General features: G+C 37.5%; 1 protein-coding gene across 8 annotated transcripts in view; it reads left to right on the forward strand.

Moving 5' to 3' along the window:
- Positions 1-23,073, forward strand: part of CCDC138 (coiled-coil domain containing 138) — a 142,639-nt gene that overhangs the window by 98,917 nt on the left and 20,649 nt on the right. For all 8 annotated transcript variants that reach the window (XM_024552361.3, XM_045189161.2, XM_045189160.2 and 5 more), the window contains one exon: positions 9,759-9,951. In XM_024552361.3, coding sequence (XP_024408129.2) covers positions 9,759-9,951 — 193 coding nt within the window. The remainder of the gene's footprint in view (positions 1-9,758; positions 9,952-23,073) is intronic.

Genomic DNA, 23,073 nt, shown 5'->3' on the forward strand with positions numbered 1-23,073 from the left:
CCACAGTTTATCCATTCACTAAAGGCCATCTTGATTACTTCCAAGTTTTGGCAAGTATGAATAAAGATGCTATAAACAACTATGTGCAGGTTTTTGTAGGGATATATTTTCAATTCCTGTGGGTAAACACCAAGGACACAATTGTTGGATAATATGGTAGGAGTATTATTAGTTTTATTTAGAAATTGCAGACTGCCTTCTAAAGCAGCTATACCATTTTGTATTTCTAGCAGAAATGACAGAGATTCTCTTGTTTCACATCCTCATCAATCATTGGTGTTGTCAGATTTTTGGGTTTTAGCCATCCTATTGACATGTAGTGGTATCTCCTTGTCATTTAAATATACAATATTCTTTTTTTTAAGAATCTGTTATTGATTATGCTGTTGCAGTTGTCCCAAATTTTTTCTCCCCTTTATCCCCCACTACCCTGCTCCCCTCCCACAAGCAACCCCCCCCCCTTAGTTCATGTCCATGGGTTATACATATAAGTTCTTAGGCTTCTCCATTTCCTATACTATTCATAACTTCCTCCTGTCTATTTTGTATCTACCATTTATGCTTCCCTGTACCTTATCCCCCACTCTCCCCCCTCTCCCTCCTGGCTGGTAACACTCTATGTGATCTCTATTTCTGTGATTCTGCTCCTGTTCTAGTTGTTTGCTTAGTTGGTTTTTCTTTTAGTTTTCTCTTGGGTTTAGTTGTTCATAGATTGTGAGTTTGTTGTCATTTTACTGTTCATATTTTTGACCCTCATCTTTTTCTTAGATAAGTCCCTTTAACATTTCATATAATAAGGGCTTGATGATGATGAACTCCTTTAACTTGACCTTATCTGGCAAGCACTTTATCTGCCCTTCCATTCTAAATGATAGCTTTGCTGGATACAGTAATCTTGGATAGGTCGTTGCCTCTCATGACTTGGAATACTTCTTTCCAGCCCCTTCTTGCCTGCAAGATTTCTTTTGAGAAATCAACTGATAATCTAATGGGAATTCCTTTGTAGGTAACTGTGTCCTTTTTCTCTTGCTGCTTTTAAGATTCTCTCTTTATCTTTAATCTTGGGTAATATAATTATGATGTGCCTTGGTGTGTGCTTTCTTGGGTCCAACTTCTTTGGGACTGAGCTTCCTGGACTTCCTGGAAGTCTACTTCCTTTGCCAGATTGGGGAAGTTCTCCTTCATTATGTTTTCTTTCTTTTTTTTTTTTTAATTGTTATTCAGTTACAATTGTCTGCATTTTTCTCCCCATCCCTCTACCCCATCCCAGCCAATCCCACCTCCCTCCCCCACCTCTACCCTCCCCCTTGATTTTGTCCTTGTGTCCTTTATAGTAGCTCCTGTAAACCCCTCTCCCCACTCCCCTCTGGCTATTATTATATTGTTCTTAATTTCAATGTCTCTGGTTATATTTTGTTTGCTTTTTTCTTTTGTTGATTATGTTCCAGTTAAAGGTGAGATCATATGGTATTTGTCCCTCACCCCCTGGCTTATTTCACTTAGCATAATGCTCTCCAGTTCCATCCATGCCATTGCAAAGGGTATAAGCTCCTTCTTTCTCTCTGCTGCGTAGAATTCCATTGTGTAAATGTACCATAGTTTTTGGATCCACTCATTTGCTGATGGGCACTCAGGTTGCTTCCAGTACTTGGCTATTGTAAATTGTGCTGCTATGAAGATTGGGGTGCATAGGTTCTTTTGGATTGGTGTTTCAGGGTTCTTAGGGTATAATCCCAGCAGTGGAATTGCTGGGTCAAAGGGCAGTTTTGTGTTTAGTTTTCTGAGGAAATTCCTTCATTATGTGTTCAAATAAATTTTCAATTTCTTGCCCTTCCTCTTCTCCTTCTGGCACTCCTATGATTCAGATTTTGGAATGTTTAAAGTTGTCCTGGAGGTTCCTCAGCCTCTCCTCTTTTTTTTTTTCAATTCTTGTTTCTTCACTTTGTTCTGGTTGAATGTTTATTTCTTCCTTCTGGTCCACATCATTGATTTGAGTCCCAGTTTACTTCCCTTCACTCTTGGTTCCCTCAACATTTTGTTTTGTTTCATTTTGCATAGCCTTCACTTCTTCCTCTCTTTTGCGACCATACTCAACCATTTCTGTGAGCATCCTGATTACTACTGTTTTGAACTGTACATCTGATATGTTGGCTATCTCTTCATCACTTAGTTGTATTTTTGGAGCTTTGATCTGTGCTTTCATTTGGACTTTTTTTTTTTTTTTTTTTTTTTTTTTGCCTCAGTATGCCTGTTATACTCTAAAGGGGCAGATCCTTAGGTGTTTGCCAGGGTGGGGAAACTCACATCCCTGCATGGTGGAGCTTATGTGGGGGAGGGGTCTGAAAAGGAACACTGCCACTTATTTGGCCCTTGGCCAGCTTTCAGTCACTCCCCCTGCTTCCCACAAGCAAATTGGGCCCTTCTGGTGCTGATTTCCAGGTGGTTGGGTATGTGTTTGTTCTAGGACCTGGTGAGTCTGTCTTGTGAGTCTGGGAGTTTCTCCCACCTCTGCAATTCCCACAGGTTTTTACAGCCAGAGGTGTTGAGGCTTTTCCCCCAGCGCTGGAACCCTGCATTATGTGGCCTATCCTGTTCCCCAGTTGTTCCTCCTGGTTTTTCTGCACACAAATGTGGGACCCCCCTGGTGTTCTAGGTGCCTCCTTGCCACACGTCCTCTCCTCTCTGGCTGCCAGTCTCCACCCTTCCTACCAGTCTGGATGAATGTTTCTTCTTTAATTCCTTGGTTGTCAGACTTCCATACAGTTTGATTTTCTGGCAGTTCTGGTTGTTTTTTGTTTATAAATTTGTTGTTGTCTTACTTTTGGTTGTGTGAGGGGGCAAAGTATATCTATTTACACCTCCATCTTGGCCGGAATTTGCACCCCAATGTTCTTAGCAGTGTTATTTACAATAGCCACATTCTGGAAACAGCCTAAATATCCATCAGTAAATGAATGGATCAAAAAACTGGTACATATACACAATGGAAAACTATGCAACATAAAGAATGAAGGCACTCTTACTATTTGTGATAGCATGGATGGAACTGGAAAGTATTATGCTAAATTAAATAAGCCAAGTGGTGAAAGAAAAAATACCATATGATCCCCCTTATAAGTGGAACCTAATCAATAAAACAGGGATGTGAGCAAATAGAAACAGAGAAATAGAAATAAAGAACAAACTGATAGTTTCCAGAGGGAGTGGGGAAGGGGAAAATGGGAGAAAGAAGGGAAGAGTCAAGGAACATGTATAAAGGACAAATGGACAAAGACAAGGTGGGGTGGGAGGATTGAATGTGGTAGAAGGGGGAGAGTAGGGCATGGGAGAGTAATGCAGGAAAAAATATGAGGACAACTGTAACTGAACAACAATTAATTAAAAAAAAAAAAGTCTCTGTTGGTGACCCTAACCCTAGCTACTGCCTGCTTTCCACATACTCTAACTGTAGCAAGTCCAGAGTCTATCTCATTCACAGCCAGTTATGGCCCACCTCTTTTCTCAGCTCCAGGTTCCGTCAGGATCCCCCACACTCTCTGGAACTGTCCTGGCCTGAGACCACCTCCCCTGCACCACCCCTGCCAGTTTGTGCATCGACAGGAGTGTGTGTGTGCCTTCGTGCTTTCTCCCCTTCGCTCCCTCCCTCTCCTCCCAACCATGTCCCACCCCCCCCCCCCGAAACTTTGTTCGTTGAAGTCTCTGGGGTGGGTTTGAGATTTGCCTGCCCTGGAAGGGAAGGGTACTGCTAGGCTGCTATCACTGACCCAGCTCTCCTCCAATATTTTTCCCACGGCAGCCTCATTTTCTGGCACCATGCCCGGGGACTTTCCCCATCTGCCTATAAAACCTCCTTACCACCTGTTTTGAAGCATCCTCTGCACACTGGCTTCCAAACTTTATATCAGCTAAGATTCTGTTGGTTCACTTAGTCCTTCAAAAGATCGTCAAGTGTCCCAGTTGGGTACACGAGCAAGTGGGCTCAGCTCCCACCTATTTCACCACCATCTTCTCTCCTGTACATGCTTTTAAAGTCAAGTTTAGTTCCTCTTTATTCCTGTTATTCTGAGTTTTTATTATGAATGGTTATTGATTTTTTCATTTACTTTTTTGCATTTATTGACATGGTTATGTGATTTTTCTCTTCTTTAACCTGATAATGTGATAGACTACATTTATTGACTTTGAAATATTGAAACCTCCATGCATTCCTGAAATAAACCTCTCTTGGCTGTATTGTATAGTTCTTTTTAAATTTGCTATATTCTGTTTTGTAATGTTTTGTTAAGGAGTTTTGTATCTATTCATTATAGATATTGGTCTGTAGTTTTCTCTATGTAATTTATATAGGTGATTTGTAGTAGTTTGTACTTTTCAAGGAATTGAACTATTTTGTTTGTCGAATATATATCTGTAGAGTTACTATCCTTTTGATGCTTTCAATGTTTGTAGTGATACCCCTGTTCCATTTCTAGTATTGATAATTTGTGTCAATTTTCCTGATCACTTTGTCTTTCTTTCCAGAAGTTTTTCTGTTTGTGTTGATTTCTTTTTCAAAGGATCATCTGTATCATTATTTTTCCATTTTCAATTTTATCTCTTTATTATTTCTTTCCTTCTGCTTGCTTTGTATTTACTTTCATCTCCTTTTTTTTAGGTTGCAGAGGTGAAAAATATTGATTTGAGACTTTTCTTTTCTAATATATGCATTTAATGAGATTTTTCTGCCAGCACTGCTTTAACTGTGGTGCACAAATTTTGATAATTGCATTTTCATTTACTTTCAATTAAATTTATTTGTTTTAATTTTGCTTAAGATATCCTCCTTGACCCATGTATTATTTAGAAGTTTGTTATAAATCTTTCTGTTATCTCACTGGTTTTCTAGTCTGGTTGTATTATTGATTTTTTTTTTTCTCTCTGAAGATGTATATTCTGCTGTTGTTGTGTGGAGTGTTCTGTAAGTGTTGACTAGATCCTGCTAGTTGATGGTATTGAGTTTCATAGCCTTGCTAAGAATTCTATCTAGTTGTATCAATTGTTCTGAAACGAATGTTGAAGTCTTCAGCTATAATTGTGGATTTATATATTTCTCCTGTTGGGTGTTATCAGTTTTAGGCTCACATATTTTGCAACTCTGTTAGAACACATACATTTAGAATTATGTCTTCTTAGTATCTTGACTAAGAAGACATATAATGTCCCCTTCTGTTCCTGACAGTTTTCTTCATTTTCAGGTCCAGTCTCTGATTCTACTAATACAGCCACTTCTGCTTTCATTTAATTCATGATGTCTTCTTCCATTCTTTTAATTGATCTGCTTACATTATTATATTTGAAATTAGTTTTTTTGTAGATAGCATATAGCTAGTTTATGTTCTTAATCAACTTTGTGTGTTTTATTTGGTGTACCTAGGACATTTATGTTAGGGCTTCAGTCTGTTTTTTGTTTGTTTGTTTACTGTTCTTTTTTGTCTGTTCTTCATTTCTTTGGTTTCTTTTACCTGCTTTCATCTAGGTTACTTAAACATTTTCTTAGAATTGCATTTTGATTCATCCTTACAGCTTGAGTGTATCTGTTCATACAACATTTTTAGTAATTTTTCTAGGTATTACACCATATATAAGTAACTTATTACCATCTAATGTTTTTGTCATTTTATTAGTTCATGGAAATCTTGCCTGCCTTTAACCTCCCCCCCATAACTGTGTTAATACTCTTCTAGGCATATAGAGAACCAAATTAGACAATGTTACCATTTTTGCTTCATCTGTCAAACATGAAATTTGAGAAGGAAAGTCTATTATATTTACCCATATTTTGCTTATTGTTTCCTTTTTTCCTTCCTTTCTTGATTCCCAATGTTTCAGTGGTCTTTCTTTTATCACTTCATTTCTTTTTATAGAACTTCCCTTATGTAGTCTTTCAAAGTAGGTCTGCTGATGACAGATTGTTTTAGTTTTTTCTTCATCCTATAAATGTCCTGATTTTCCCTTCACCCCTGAAGGGTATTTTCACTAGATATCACATTCTGGGATGACTGTTCTTTTCTTGTAGTACTTGAAAAATGTGCCGATTCCTTTTAGATGACTTTCATGGTTTGTGATAAAAAACCCACTGTCATTGAATTGTTTTCCCCAAATATGTTCATTTCTCTGTCACTGCTTTCAATTTTTTTCTTTTTTCTTTGGTTTTCATAAGTTTGGCTATGATGTGTCTTGTTGATTTCTTTGGATGCATCATGTTTGGGTTTGCTCACCTTCTTCAACCTCCAGATGTGTTGGTTTTTTTCTGTCAAATCTGGGAAGTTTACAGTCATTATTTCTTCAAGTATTTATTTTTAGCCCCATCTGATTTTTTTTCTTTTTCATTCAGGATTCTGATAGACTTTATTGTTAAATCTTTTGTTATAGTCCCTCAGTTCTTTGGCTCTGTTTATGCTTTTCCCCCAGGTTTTTTTTTTTTCTTCTGTTGTTCAGATTGGGTAATTTTTATTGTTTTATTTTCCAGTTCACTGGTTCTTTCCTCTCTTCCCTCCATACTGCTGTTAAAGGTATCCACTGAGTTTTTAATTTTGGTTATTGTATTTTCAGTTACAAAATTTCCTTTTGATTCCTCTTTATATTTTCATTACTAAGACTATTTCTTTGATAAGTGTTCCAGTTTGTATTTAAAACATAATTCCTGAGCTTCCAGCCAAGGTGGAGGCATAAGTAGACACATTGCGCCTCCTTGCACAAACAAAAGAAGGACAACAACAATTTAAAAACAAAAAACAACCAGAACTGACAGAAAATCGAACTGCATGGAAGTCGGACAACCAAGGAGATAAAGAAGAAACACTCATCCAGACCGGTAGGAGGGGTGCAAATGGGCAGCCTGGGTGGAGAGGACTTGCAGCAAGGCGGCGGCTGGTGGACCCAGCAAGGTGGCAAATTGTGGAATGGGGCATGCAGTGCAACAGCTGGGAGACCCCATGGCCCCACATTCGTGCATAGATAAACCTGGAGGAACAGTGGGGGAGCGAAGCAGACCACGCAACCAAGGGCTCCAGCGCAGGGAAATAAAGCCTCAAACCTCTGATTGAGAACACCTGTGGGGGTTGAGGCAGCAGCGGGAGAAACTCCCAGCCTCACAGGAGAGTTCGTTGGAGAGACCCACAGGGACCTAGAGTGTGCACAAGCTCACCCACTCGGGAATCAGCACCAGAAGGACCCAATTTGGTTGTGGGTAGCGGAGGGAGTGACTGAAATCCAGCAGAGAGTGGAGCAAGTGCCATTGCTCCCTCTTGGCCCCTCTCCCACATATAGCATCACAGCGCAGTGACCAGCATTACCCCACCAGGGGGGAAGGGTACAGAGAATAAGTAGCATAGATGATAGGTGGAAAATAGACAGGGGGAGGGTAAGAATAGTATAGGAAATGTAGAGGCCAAAGAACTTACAAGTATGACCCATGGACATGAACTATAGGGAGGGGAATGTGGGACGGAGGGGGTGGGCAGGATGGAGTGGAGTGAAGGAGGGGAAATGGGACAAGTGTAATAGCATAATGAATAAATATAATACATAAAAAAATAACATAATTTCTCATTTTATCATGGCTGCTTTAAAATGTCAGATAATTCTAACATCTTTGTCATGTTGATGTTAGTAACTTTTTTTTTCATTCAGTTTGATATCTTCCCAGTTTTTGTTGTGATTAGTGAGTTGTTAATTGAAAACTGTACATTTTGATATTATGTTGTATGATTCTGGGTCTTATTAAACACTTTGTTTTATCTGGCTTTCTTTGACACTGCTGTGGCGGAGGAAAGGGGGGGGAGGTGCCTCCTCTTTATTTCCCAGTGAGGTAGAAGTCCAGGTTCCCCACTAGCTCTTGATGTTATCTAAGGGAGACGGTCAGTTCTAGCTCCTTACTAGATCTCCATGATATCTCCCTAACTGGGAGGGTTAGCAGTGCCTCATTACAACTTCCCACATGGCCTTTACTGATACCTCATTATGCTTTGCTGGTCTGGATTGGGGTTGGGCCACTTTCCTGATCTTGGTGGGGGTATTTGGCTGGCACATGGTTTTGTCTAAGTTTTTTTTTTTTTTTATCTTGCAATGCTACCCTTTTCCTATTCTTTTGGCTAGAGAGAGTAACCTTTTGTTGGGGCAGTTTGGCATTATCAGGTTGCCAGCTTTCTCAGCTCCAAGTCAAGGAAATATGAGGCATCAGATAACTCAAAGAACTAAACCTTTTGCAGTCATCTTACTTGTTTTCTGTATAATGTCTAGGTATTTATGTTGTTCTTAGAGCAGGAAGACTAGGGAAAAGTACTCCTACTCTATAGCCAGAAGTGTTTTATTTTTTAAAACTTGCTATATTTTGGGGTCAGGGTTATTCTTGACATGTTTTGCCTCCTACAAAATATGGTTTGATGCCAATGTTTTAATTCAAATTCTGGTAAAGATGAATAACCGAAGTAGGAAAATCATGTACCGTGCTATGAATGAATGGATGAAAAAGTCAGTACCCATATGATTTCAGCAAAGATTTCAGTGATTGGGTAAAGTTTCAATAACTATCAAACATGCCATTGTTTGTGTTTTTTTCTTCTTCTGTTTCACTTAAAGGGAAATAGTATCAACATGTTTTCAAAAATAAAATGTGTATTTTCCATTTTAAAGTATAGTATAAAGCATTATAGATATTTTTAAATAAGCAAATTTCCCCTGATCTTATTCTAACACAATTATTCTAAGTAGAATTTTGAAATAGTTGCTTCTATCATCCTTTTACAGAAAGGTTTTAAAATGCATACGTATTATCTTTTCCTAGTGAAATGAAAAGCTATTGACAATATATCTAAATTAGATTGCAGTTCTTGTGCCTCTTACCACCCAATTGATTTTTGGCCTTTGAGCCCCATAAAATCTGAATATATCTGTCTCTAATTTTTATATGCAGAAATTCCAATTTTTGTTATTCGCTGTACAAGATCAAAACTGATTTGGGTACCAATTGGTCACAAACTTTCATAGGATGGGGGAACTTATAAAACTCAGGGTTTGGAGTACTAGGTAATAATAAAGAAAAATATAAATTATTTGTATGTCTGGCAAAAGCATTCTCTCCTGTAGCAGTTTGAAATGCTTTCCCTTATTTTAGAGGTAGTTATATGCCATTATTTCTCTTTTGCCTATTTTCTTATTTTAGTTTATTTGCCATGTTAATAATTCTAGATTCTCACCCAGTATTTTATTCTTCTGAAATTGTTAAAAATTATGAAAATTACTGTGACATTTACAGTCATATGGAGCTCTAAGATAGTGAGGCCATAGTTGATCACTGTATAAGCTAACACTGTAAGATATACCTGATAAGCCACTTAATACTAATGGTAGCGCAATGAAGAATCTGTAGAGTCTGTCTCTGTTACTTTGACCTCTCTGTACCAGAAATATCTGATGATTCTATCCTTTTAAATATTTTGAAATTGAATTTTGTTTCAATTCTCCTAATTTTATTCTTAGAAAATTACTCTTTTCAACTTTCTAATTCTAGTAGACTGCCTATTTCTTTTAGAAAAATACTTAGTCATAAGTAATTTTAAGTTGATTATAAATGATTACTTTGTAGGCTTGCATATTTTCAACTGTTTTATATTTTTAATTAGCAAGACGTAGACTTATCTTTAATTCATATGTTAGATTGTATTTAAAATTATATTTTCTGAACATAAGTATACTAAGATAATACATATTTTTAACAGCATTCAACTATGACATCAACATTGAGGAGACTGGGTGAAGACATATTCAAGGGAGTAGTAACTAAGGGAATTCAGGATAATTCTGCAGAGCATTCTATGGAGAATAAACCAAAGGCAGCTGCTTTCTTTAGGAGTTCCAATTTGCCATTAAGATTGTTATCAACTTTAATTGTTCTCAAAACAGTCACTCAAGGTAAGCTTTCAAATGTGCTTATGGTATAATTTTTCATAAACAAGCAGAAGAGAATACTATATAATTGAGCAATGTTTACATAGTCAAATATGTTTTACATTTCCAGCATGAAATTTTAAATTGTTTTATAATGGACCCTGGCTAGTGTGGCTCAGTGAGTTGAGTACCAGCCTGTGATCCCAAAGGTCTCTGGTTCGATTCCAAGTCAGGGCACATGCTTGGGTTGCAGGCCAGCTCCCCAGTTGTGGGCATGCAAGATGCAACTGATTAATGTATCTCTTGCACATCAGTGTTTCTCTCCCTCATTTTCTCCCTCCTTCTCCTCTCTCTAAAAGTAAATAAAGTCTTAAAAAATTGTTTTATAATGGTAGCACATTATAAAAACTACTTTTAGTTTTTGAATTTGAGACAATAGAGGCATCAGTTAAATTGTTGTCCCTCCCAGAACTTAAGTTGATTCTTTTGTATCATGTTCTATAACAACCTTGGCTTACCACTATCATTGCATTTACCATATAATATTGAAATTGCTCATTAATTATTTTTCACTAGAGCAGATATGGGCAAGCTATAGCCCATTTGCCAAATCTGGCCTACTAGCTGTAAATAAAGTTTTGTTTGAACACATCCATGCTTATCTGTTGCCTATTGTGTGTGACTACTTTTGGCTTACAACAGAGCTTATTAGTTGGCAACAGAGACTGTATTGCCCTCCAGGGCCCATAATATTATGGTGTTGCCCCTTACAGAAAAGTTTGTCAATTCCTATACTAGTTTTGAAGTTTCATGAGGGGAAAAAATATCTTTATACCATTATATCCCCTGGCACCTAGCATAGTACTTCACGTATAATAGCGAATGGGAATCAATGAATTTGAATTAAAAAATCTTTCAGTCAGGACCAGCTCTCTGGAGCTTGACTCGTGCTGCACACCCAGAAACTGAGTGGCTGTTTTGAACCTGGCAGCTCATGGAGGACCTGGGCCGGAAGCTGAGCAACTGTGAATATTGTGGCCCAGACGTGGTCCCCAACCTCTCAAAACCATAGGAAGGGAGAAAAGTGAAGCCCAGACACCCTCTTCCTGTGGCATCCAGGAAGACCAGCAGAAGTCTCTGCACGGGTTTAAAGTCAGCAGGAGACGTATTTTTTCCTTTCTTCTCTCTTTTTTTTCCTTTTTTTTCTTCCCCTAAATGAGATAGTAAAACGCGGAGTTATGAAAGGTCCAGAGACAGATCCATAGGTGGAGCACAAGCCTAAGCCCCAAAATTGAGAAACTGAGACAAATGTCACTTTGGTGTCCCATAGAGCTGGAATTTTATTGTTTATGTGTATTCTTATTATTTCATTATTTTTACTACTTTTATTACTATTTTTTAATTTCTCTTTCTTAGGTTTAGTTTTCCTCATTTTCTTTCTCTGTTTAACTGCATTGTTTGACTGGTTTTCCTTATTCTCTCTTTATTGTATTTTAATTTTCCTTCTTTCACTTCACCAATGTTCCAATAACACACAACTCTTGATTGGATACTTTCTATTCAGGTTATCCAAATTATATATTTCTTGTCATATTATTGTTGTTCCAGTACTATTGTAAATAATTGTTGTTCCATACAATTGTACATACTACACAACAATCCTTCCTGATCTTAGCCCACTGCACTTTATTCCTGAGCATTATTATTGTTGTGGTTAACTCTATTCTCTCTCATACCACACCCACTTTCTACCCTTTACTCTCACTATATTTCATCATCTAACCTTTCACAAGTGTTCTGTTTTCTGGATTCAGCTCACAATCCTCCTCTCCTCTAACAAGAGTCTTATCTCTCTTTCACCTTTTATAAAAAGTGGCTAGTTGGGTGAAATATCACAGTTAGTACTATACTTATCAAAAAAAATATCCTATCTCTTCTCTACTTGCTGGTATTTTAAATCCCATAAAATACTCTCCCGCTGTCTTTATCCATTTTGCCTACCCCCTGCCACTGATCACATACAAGAATAGATGAGAGCTGCGAACATCAGTATCCCTGCTGAAGGGGAAAAACCACCTAAAGGTAAAAACCCAAGTACAACAACAGAGCCCAGGCAAATAGAAGAAAGGGCAAACCTAGAGCGTCCAAACAAGGAGATCAAGGAAACCATACCACTGAACCCTAGCATAGGGTAGGAACCCTATGAATTCCTACCATAGAAGTTCACGCCACAAAGACAGTTAGTAAAGCGAACATCAGGAAACTCAGAAAAAAACAAAAAGAGTGGCCCACAATGGGGAGAAAAAAAAAGAATATACAATCAAAAGGAATGGAAGACTCCCCATTAGAGGAGCTAAATGAAATGGAGGTAAGCAAACTATCAGATATAAAGTTCAAAATAATGGTTGTGAAGATGCTCAAGGAACTCACAGACAACTAAAAGGAACTGAGAACTACAACAGTATGAAAAAGGAAATAGAAACTATAAACAAAAACCAGAAAGAAATGAACAACAAAATCTTTGAAATAAAAAACACACTAGGGGGAACTACACGTAGGCTGAATGCAGTTGAGGATCAAATCAGTGAGTTGGAGGACAAGGTAGAAAAAAAACAACAACCAGAAAGACCAAGAAAAGGAAAAGAGACTCAGAAAGAATGACGGGGTGATAAGGAAACTGCCAGACAACATGAAAGGTAATAATATCCATATAATAGCAGAAGGAGAAAAAGAAGAGCAAGGAATAGAAAACCTCTTTGAAAAAGTAATGATAGAAAACTTCCCTAATTTGATGAGACAAAAGGTTACACAAATCCAGGAAACACAGAGAATCCCAGTCAAGAGGAACCCCAGTAGGCCCAGTTCAAGACACATCAAAATTAAAATGACAAAATTCCAAGACAAAGAGAGAATTTAAAGGCAGGAAGTAAAAGGCAGGAAGTAACATGCAAGGAAGCCCAGATAACACTAGCAACTGATTTCTCAATGGAAACACTCCAAGCCAGAAGAGAATGGCAAGAAATATTCCAAGTAATGAAGACCAGAGGCCTGCAACCAAGACTACTTTATCCAGCAAGGCTCTCAATTAAAATGGAGGGCCAAACAAGGAGTTTCCCAAGCAAAAGAAGTCTAAAAGACAACACCTCCCACAAACCAGCTCTGCAAGAGATGCTAAAGGATTAGCTTTAAGGAAAGGAAGAAAAGGAGTGAGAAAAAGAGGAACACAGGTACAAAAAAATGCCAATCAATAAGTACTTATCAGTAATAACCTTAAAAGTAAATGGATTGAATGCTCTAATCAAAAGATGTAGAATAGCTGAATGGATGAGAAATCATGACCCACACATATGCTGCCTACAAGAGAACCACATCAGAACAAAAGACTTACACAGACTGAAAGTGAAGGGCTGGAAACAAATATTCCAAGCAAATGGACAGGGGGAAAAAGCCGGGCTTGAAATACTCATATCAGACAAAATAAACTTAAAAAAAAAAAAGAGGCCATAATAAGAGACCCAGAAGCTCCCTTCATGATACTCAAGGGAAATATCAAGAAGACATAAACATTATACCATATATACACCCAACACAGGAGTACCCAAATACATAGGGAAAATCTTGGAAGACTTCAAGAAAGATATTGACAACAACACAATTATAGTGTGGATTTTAACACCCACTGTCAAAAATGGATAGATCTTCCAAAACAAATATCAACAAAGATATTGAGACATTGAACAATGCCCTAAATCAAATAGATTTAACTGACATATATAGAGCCTTTCTCCCCAGGAAGCAAAATACACACTCTTTTCAAATGCACATGGAACACTTTCAAAGATAGACTACATGATAGGTCACAAAACAACCCTCAACAAATTCAAGAAAATTGAAATTATGTCAAACATTTTCTCTGACCACAAGGGACTGAAACTAGAAGCCAACCTCAAGGGAAAAACCCCAAAACATTCAAACTCATGGAGATTGAATAACATGCTATTAAACAGTGAATGGGTCAACAATGAGATCAAGGAAGAAATCAAAAAGTTTCTGGAAATAAATGAAAATTGTTGCACCCACTGACGCAAGAAACAGATGTTCGGAGACTTTCAGGACGTTTACAGAGATGTTACTTTAATGGCCAACTCTTTTAACCTGCGCAGGGGTGGACTCTCGATGTGTCCCGGAGACACGGTGCTCAGAAGAGCTGCAGATGAGAGCTGCGCCGAAGGCTCACAGGCTAGCTCTTTTATACAGTGAGGAGCAAGCAAGCAAGTTACAAAAGCGGGAGTTGCTGTTATCTCTGCATAGCTCTTGGCTCTGGAGGAACTTTGCTCTGGGTTCAGGAGGAACTATCTGTCTGTCTCCTGTTGATAGGAACCATCTGTCTGTCTCCTGTTGATAAGCTTATTTCGGATGACGATTTGTTTCTCTTCCTTATCCATTCTAGTGACCTTCAAGAGGTTTTCTGCTTAGCAATGCTTATAATTGTCTAGCCCTCTTTCCTAGCTCTCAACAAAAATAAACTCACAATAACCCAAAACTTACGGGACACAGCAAAGGCAGTCCTGAGGGAACGTTTATAGCGATATAGGCCTACCTAGAAAAGATAGAAACATTTCAAGTAAACAGCCTAACCCTATACCTACAAGTATTCAAGAACAGCAACAAAGACAGCCCAGAGCACGTAGAAGGAAGGAAATAACCAAGATCAGAGCAGAATTAAATGACACAGAGACTAAAAGCACAATTCTAAGGATCAATAAATACAGGAGCTGGTTGTTTGAAAAGATAAAGAAAATTGACAAGCCTGTAAGCAGACTCATCAAGAAAAAAGGAGAGAAGATGTGAATAAACACAATCAGAAATGAAAGAGGAGAGATTACGACTGATACCACAGAAATACAATGGACTGTAAGAAATTACTACAAAGAACTATATGCCAAGAAATTTGAAAAACTAGGTGAAATGGACAAATTTCTAGAAAAATATAATCTTCCAAAACTCAATAATGAAGAAGAATGAAAAAGACTGAACATACCAATAACAGCTGATGAAATTGAAGCAGTAATCAAAACACCTCCCAACCCTAGAAGCCTTGGACTGATTACTTTCCCAGGAGAATTCTACAAAGCATTTAAGGAAGAGCTAACATCTATCCTTCACAAAGTATTCCCAAAAATTCAAGAAGATTGAAGACTTCCCAATCTTTTTTTATGAAGCCAGCATCATCCTAATCCCAAAAGCAGATAAAGACACAACAAATAAAGAAAACTTCAGGCCAATATTGCTGATGAACATGGACACTAAAATCATCAACAAAACATTGGCAAACCACATCCAGCAATACATTAAAAAGATCATACACCATGATCAAGTGGGATTCATCCCAGGGATGCAAGGATGGTACAATATTCACAAATCAATAAACATAATACACCATATAAACAAAACGAAAGACAAAAATCACATGATCATATCAATAGATGCGGAAAAAGCATTTGATAAGGTACAGCACCTATTTATGATAAAAACATTCAGCAAAGTGGGAATAGAGGGAGCATTCCTCAACATCGTAAAGGCCATATATGAGAGACCTACAGCCAACATCACACTCAATGTGCAAAAACTAAAACCTTTCCCACTAAGATCAGGAACAAGACAAGGATGTCTGCTTTCACCACTTCTCTTCAACATAGTATTGGAAGTCCTAACCACAGCAATCAGACAAGAAAAGAAATAAAGGGCATTCAAATTGAAAAAGAGGAAAGAAAACTGTCATTGTTTGTAGATGACATGATAGTGTGCATGGAAAATCCTACAGACTCCACCAAAAATCTGCTTGACCTAATAAATGAATTTGGCAAAGCAGCAGGATACAAAGTCAATATTCAGAAATCAAAGGTGTTTTGTATACCAACAATGAAATTTCAGAAACACAAATCAGGAAAAAAAAAACCACATTTGATGTAGCAACAAGAGAAAATATCTACCAATATACCTAAGCAAGGAGGTAAGAGACCTGTACTCAGAAAAGTACACAACACTGAAGGAAGAAATTAATGAAGACACAATGGAAACATATATTGTGTTCATAGATTGGAATAATTAACATCATCAAAATGGCTGTACTACCCAAAGCAATTTATACATTCAATGCAATACCTCTTGAAGTACCAATGGCATACTTCACAGATATATAACAAACACTTCAAAAATTTATATGGAACAATAAATGACCCTGAATAGGTGCAGCAATTTTGAGAAAGAGGATCAAAGTAGGAGGGATCACAATACCTGATCTCAAATTGTATTACAAAGCCACTGCAATCAAAACAGCCTGGTACTGGCATAAAAACAAACACATGGACCAGTGGAACAGAACAGACACCCCAGAAGTAAACCCGAGTCTCTATGGTCAATTCATATTTTACAAAGGGGAAGCAGCGTAGAATGGAGCAAAAATAGCCTCTTCAACAATTGGTATTGGGAGATCTGGACAGCTACATGCAGAGAAATGAAACTTGATCACCAATTTACACCATACACAAAAATAAATTCAATGTGGATGAAAGACTTAAATGTAAGTAATGACACCATAAAAGTCCTTCAGGATAACTTGGGCAGGAAAATCTCAGATATTTCATTCAGCAATATTTTCACTGATATATCCCCTAGAACAAGGGACATAAAGGAAAGAACAAAGGAATGGGATCATCAAAATTAAAAGCTTCTGCACGGCTAAAGAAAACAGCATTAAAATGAAAAGAGAACGAACCGTACAGGAAACATATTTTCCAATGATACTTCAGACAATGGTGATCTCCAAAATATATGAAGATCTCAAATGACTTCATGCTAGGAAGACAAAAAAAAAAATTTTTAAATGGGCAAAGGACTTGAACAACACTTCTCCAAGGAGGACATAGATAGGGTCTAGAGACATATGAAAAGATGCTCAGCATCACTAGCCATCAGAGAGATGCAAATTAAAACCACAATGAGATACCACTTCACACAAGTGAGAATGGCCATCATAAACAAGTCAACAAACAAGTGTTGGAAAGGTTGTGGAGAAAATCGTACCCTACTGCACTGTTCATGGGATTGCAGACTGGTACAACCACTATGGAAAACAGTATGGAGTTTCCTCAGAAAACAAAAAATTGAACTGCCTTTTGACCCACCAATTCCACTGCTAGGATTATACCCTAAGAACCCTGAAACACCAATCCAAAAGAATGTATGCACCCCAATGTTCATAGCAGCACTATTTACAATAGCCAAGTGCTGGAAGCAATCTAAGTGCCCATCAGTAAATGAATGGATCAAAAACTATGGTACATTTACAGAATGGAATTCTATGCAGGAAAAAAAGGAAGGAGCTCCTATGCTTTGCGACAATATGGATGGAACTAGAGAGCATTATGCTAAGTGAAATGAGCCAGGCTGTGAAAGACAAATACCATATGATCTTACCTATAAGTGGAACCTAATCAACAAAACAAGCAAGCAAAATATAACCAAAGATATTGAAATTAAGAACATACTGAGAGTAACTGGAGCGGAAGGGGGAAGGGATAATGGAGGGGAAAGGGGTAAGGGTTTTCAGGAATATGTACAAAGGACACATGGACAAAACCAAAGAAGGGTAGGACCAAGGATGGGGAGTGGGGATGGCTGGGGTGGGGGGTGGGGTAGGAAACAGGTAAAATGGAGACAACTGTGCTTGAGCAATAATTTAAAAAAGGAAATAAAATAAAATCAGTTAAAACATTATCAAACATCAGAATGATATGATTATCACATTTTGCCACTTATAATGCAACTCATGTGTATAATACATGATTACATTTTTGTGTGCATAATATGTGGGATTATTATACCCATTATTATACACATTATATAATCATTGTATCCATCTATAGTGCACATCCTTATTTTTCTGCAAAAATTTGAGTAAAAATATGCGGTGTATATGGCAAAATATGATAACTGAAAAGGTATTGGATATCTTATTAAAAATCTAAATGGTAAATTTTTAAAGTATCGAAATGTGTTTAAAAAGTTACAGATTGTCTTATGGTATACCAAATAACTGCCCTCCATGAAAACACCCTCTCCCAATTTTTATTAATTGACAAAGTTAATAAAGTGACTTTTTGGTTCTCCAAGTTGTAAAACCACCCCATCTGTGATTAATTTTTGTTGAATTCATTTTCTTCTGTAACTTTTTTTCAAAAAAATCTTTGGTAAAATACTAACAGCTGCTAAGTCTAAATGGAAGTAGTACAACATGGGTGTCTTTTATATCATTTTTTTCTATTTTCTCTTTGATAAGTTCAGAAGTAGTCATTTGAAATTTAAAAAAAATTTAATGGAAGCTCTGATAGGTTTAAAACTGTGCCAACGTCCATGGGAAGTAGGAGCGAGAGTATACAGAGGTTCTAGAGGTTTTTGTTTTTCATCCTAGCAGTCTGTCTCCCAGGAAAGCAGCTCTGTGGGCTAAATAATAGATGTGACTCAAGAAGAACAGGGAGCTGTTGTGGCCTGTAGTTAAAAATGTTGGAGAAATCTGGGTATAACTAAAGTTTAATATTTCCTTATTTTAATGTCCTAGTGCATATAATGAATCTCTAAAACTCAAATATACTATATGCAGCACTTCCCAAACTTATTTAACTTCCAAACCCTTTTACTCCCTCACAGGACTAATTTTCTGAGTAAGAAAACTCTTACTCAGAAAAGTCTTTCTGAGTCTTACAGTTTACGAAGTGCCATTGTAATACCTTATGAAGATTCACATCACCCCGAGGAATAGTTGTCCTCTCCCTTTATTACAGGGAGACAATGTGTTTTATCAATAGGACTGCAATTTCCCCCATTTAGAGCAGTGCAGCTATATCCTCATTTGCATCTTCACTGACAAATCAGAGTTGCTCCATTCTTAGCAGTCAGGACAGTGGGTTTTGGATCAATCAAACTGTCAGGTTTCAGATCCTCATTTGCATGTGGAAGGGCTAATTGGGATCTGGTCTGGGAGTTCCTCTTTATATGTCAGCTTCCCCTTTTTCTCAGTAGAGCACTTTCAGTTTCCCTTCATGACCGTTCCCAAGCTGGAGCAGCAACATCAGAGCTGCATTTATCTCTGTTGTGGAGTGGAGCAGAGCTATAACACCAGAGCTGTAACAGGGAGGCTGAGCTGATTCACTGTTGAGCTGATCCACAGCTGAGCTGTTTCACAATTGAGCTGTTTGCACTGAATAAAGTCTTGCCCTTCCATACACCAAATCAGGGACTCCTGTTGGCCAAGGCGACCTTAGGTTGACAATATATAGATGTGTAAGATGAGACCTGGTTTTTATTGAATGGATAGTGCAAATAGATTGTTCATATAAGAATCAACATAGAAATACTTGGTGTGAATTTGATATTATAATGCTAAATTTTTTATTATCTCTGAAGATTATTAATCCCCATATTACTGGTGATTAGTTTACAGAGGTTAGATGATTGTGCCACAGCCGCACAACCAGTATTTGACAATCTGATTCAGCTCAGCTCAGCTCTCTCCATATGTAAAGCCCATACTCTTCACCCTACTATATGACTTCCTAAGAGCACATACTTCCTGAGATAATAAAAATAAAAAAATAATAATAATAACAAACACATAGCACTTACTATTGTTACGGGCCAAATGACTCAGACGAAGTCCTGGGGTAGCAAAGTGGAGGTTATTTATGCATGTGGACCCAGAGGAGGCAGTCTCCAAATTCTGGGCTCAGGGGTAAGACAGAAGCCTGTTTATATAGGCAGGGGGCTGATCGTCACTATTGGCGCGAAAATGTGGGGCGGAGCATGGTGCGAAGCAGGAAGCAGGGGCTTACAGAAGCAAAAGGTGGAAGTTAACGTGGCAGCTTATGGCTTGGCAGAACTTTCTTAAAATGGAGTTCAGCTTTCCTGTCACACTATGTTATAGGCTAAGCACTATATATATACTAACTCACTTAATCCTTTAAATGCTATGAGATATCAGTATTATTAATATCTCAATTTTACAAATGAGGAAATGGAGGCATAGAGAGATTAAGCCTATATTCTTAATCATTATGCCATGCTGAATCTCAAATAAAATATAAACTCATATTTATGAGAATTACAAAAGGAAAATGATCAAATATAATGTAACATTGAGATGAAATGTACAATTTTTACTATATTGTAAATTATAATCATTTTTTTAAGTATTGTATTTTGCCATGTATCATGAGCACTTATTTTTGAGGGAAAAATAAGGATGCACATTATATATAGGTAGTACCTGAAATATCTTGTATCTGTTCTTGTGTTTTGTAGTAATTTGTCACATAAAATTTCTTGTACAGTTCCAGCCAAGATGGAGGTGTAGGCAGAAATGCTTCTCTTTCTTGCACAACCAAAAGAAAGATAACAACCAATTTTAAAACAAATGAACAACCAGAAGTGCCTGAAAATCTAACTGCATGGAACTCTGACAACCAAGAAGTTAAAGAAACATTCACCAGACCAGTAGGAGGGGCAGAGACAGGCAGATGGGCAGCTCAGTGGAGAGGACATGTGGCAAGGCGGCAGACTACATGGGTGAGGTAGGGCTGGCTGAACAGGAAACGAAAGAGTCAAAACCTCTAGGTGTAAAATACTGCTGGGGTTGCAATGGTGGAAGAAACTCCAAGTCTCACAGGAGAGTTTGTGTGAAAATAGGGCTAGAACAGAGCGAGCAAGTGACATTGTTCCTTTTCTGACCCCCCTGCCTCCGACAGACAGCGTAACAATGCAGCAAAGAGGGTAGCCCTGCCCTGTCAAATACCTAAGGATCTGCCCTCTTACAACAAAGCGAGTGCGCCAAGACAAAGAAATGTGGCCCAAATGAAAGAACAGATCAAAACTCCAGAAAAAGAGCTAAGTGACAAGGAAATAGACAACCTATCTGATGCAGTGTTCAAACCACTGGTAATTAGGATGCTCATAGAACTAACGAGCTTGGTCAAAGGAAGAAATGAAAGCTACCCAAAGTGAAATAAAGCAAAATATACATGAAACCAACAGTGAAGGGACGGCAGCTGGGACTCAAATCAATGATTTGGAACACATGGAAGTAATAAACATCCAACAAGAAAAGAATGAAGAAACAAGATTTGAAAAAAATGAGGAGAAGTTTAGGAACCTCTGCGACAGCTTTAAATGCTCCAACATCTGATCATAGGAGTGCCAAAAGGAGAAGAACAAGAGCAAAAAATTGAAAACTTATCTGAACAAATAATGAAAGAAAACTTCCCCAATCTGGTGAAGGAAACAGACTTCTAGGAAGTCCAGGAAGCCCAGAGAGTCCCAAAGAAATTGCACCCAAGGAGGAACACACCAAGCATCATCATAATACATTAGCCAAGATTAAAGATAAGGAGAGAATCTTAAAAGCAGCAAGAGGAAAGGAGAGAGTTAACTATAAAGGAGTGCCCATAAGACTATCAGCTGATTTCTTAAAAGAAACCTTGCAGGCAAGAAGAGGCTGGAAAGAAGTATTCCAAGTCATGAAAGGCAAGGGCCTACATCCAAGATTACTGTATCCAGCAAAGCTATCATTTAGAATGGAAGGGCAGATAAAGTGCTTCCCAGATAAGGTCACGTTAAAGAAGTTCATCATTACCAAGCCCTCATTATATGAAATGTTAAAGGGACTTATCTAAGAAATAGAAGAAGGTAAAATACTTTGAACAGTAAAATGACAACAAACTCATAACTGTGAACAACTGAACCTAAAAAACAAAAACAATAACTAAACAAACAATTAGAACAGGAAGAGAATCAGAGAACTGGAGATTACTGGAGGGTTATCAGTGGGGAGGGTGTGGGAATAATGGGGGGGAGGTACAAGGAAGTAGAAGCATAATTGGTAGGTACAAAATAGACACAGGGAGTTTAAGCATAGTATAGGAAACAGAGAAGCCAAAGAACTTATATGTATGACCCATGGACATGAATTATGGGTGGGGGTAATGCTGGAGGGTCGGTGGGTGCAGGTTGGAGGGTGGATAAAGAGGAGAGAAATATTGGAAAAACTTATAGCATAATCAATAAAATATGCTTAAAAAAGAAAATAGTCACAAAATAAATGCTAAAATTCCTTTATAATACAAAAAATCAAATAAATATATTAAAAATTGAATTAAAAAATTTAAATGATTTTTTTCTTAAGGTTTGGGTCAAAGACATGGGTGTGTATGATACATGGCAGCTCATTATACATTCCAGAATACGGTACATTCTCCTTATAGGAGACATTGAAATATAACCTTTAATAAGATTTATTGTAAGGAAATAATTCAGATGGGGAAAAAGTTAAAAGCTGTTAATTTACTGTCTGTAATAATGATTAAGGATAAATAACTCGCAAACCCACAATTGGAATAGTCAAATAAATGAACATTAAGTGATTTATTGCACTGTTGCTGGCATTTTTCCAATCATTCACATGTTTATTTCAAATATATGGCCCACAATAACATTATATAGTAGATGGTGGTATTGTCATTTTTACAAAAGATCAAACTGAGGGTCAGAGAAATGTAAGGGATCCATATTTCTTGTAAGGGCCAAATAAACAGGCCCTTAACAATACCAGGAGGACAGTACAATGTTATGTCATTAACAGTCATAAGCATGTAGATGTGGGAATCAATGTGAAAACATTTTGTTTTATAAAACCTTCAATGTGTACACATTTGATCAATGTAAAGATCATAAAAGTCAAGAATTTATCTCAGAATTGTTTGGGGGATAACTTTGTTTTTAAATTAAAATATACTTTTTAAAAAATGTGTATATCTGGGGCGATAGCACTAGTGCTCAGGAAATGACTTAAAGCCTCCAGTGAAAAGAAATCTTTAGATTTTCCAAACTGTCATCTGATTAAGGCATCGAAGCTGGTGCTGATATTGACATACTTCCCAATAGTCTGGCTTTTGTTAGTGTGAATGGATTTTCAACTGATCTTCTGACAAGTGACATGGACAATCAACAGAATCTCAGCTGATAGAAATTTTTGAGGCCAAGGACAACAGGTGTTTTCCACACTTGTACAACAAAATATAAGATGTGGTTGAGGGC

Source organism: Desmodus rotundus, chromosome 3 (genome assembly GCF_022682495.2).
Source record: "Desmodus rotundus isolate HL8 chromosome 3, HLdesRot8A.1, whole genome shotgun sequence".
Taxonomy (NCBI): Eukaryota; Metazoa; Chordata; class Mammalia; order Chiroptera; family Phyllostomidae; genus Desmodus; species Desmodus rotundus.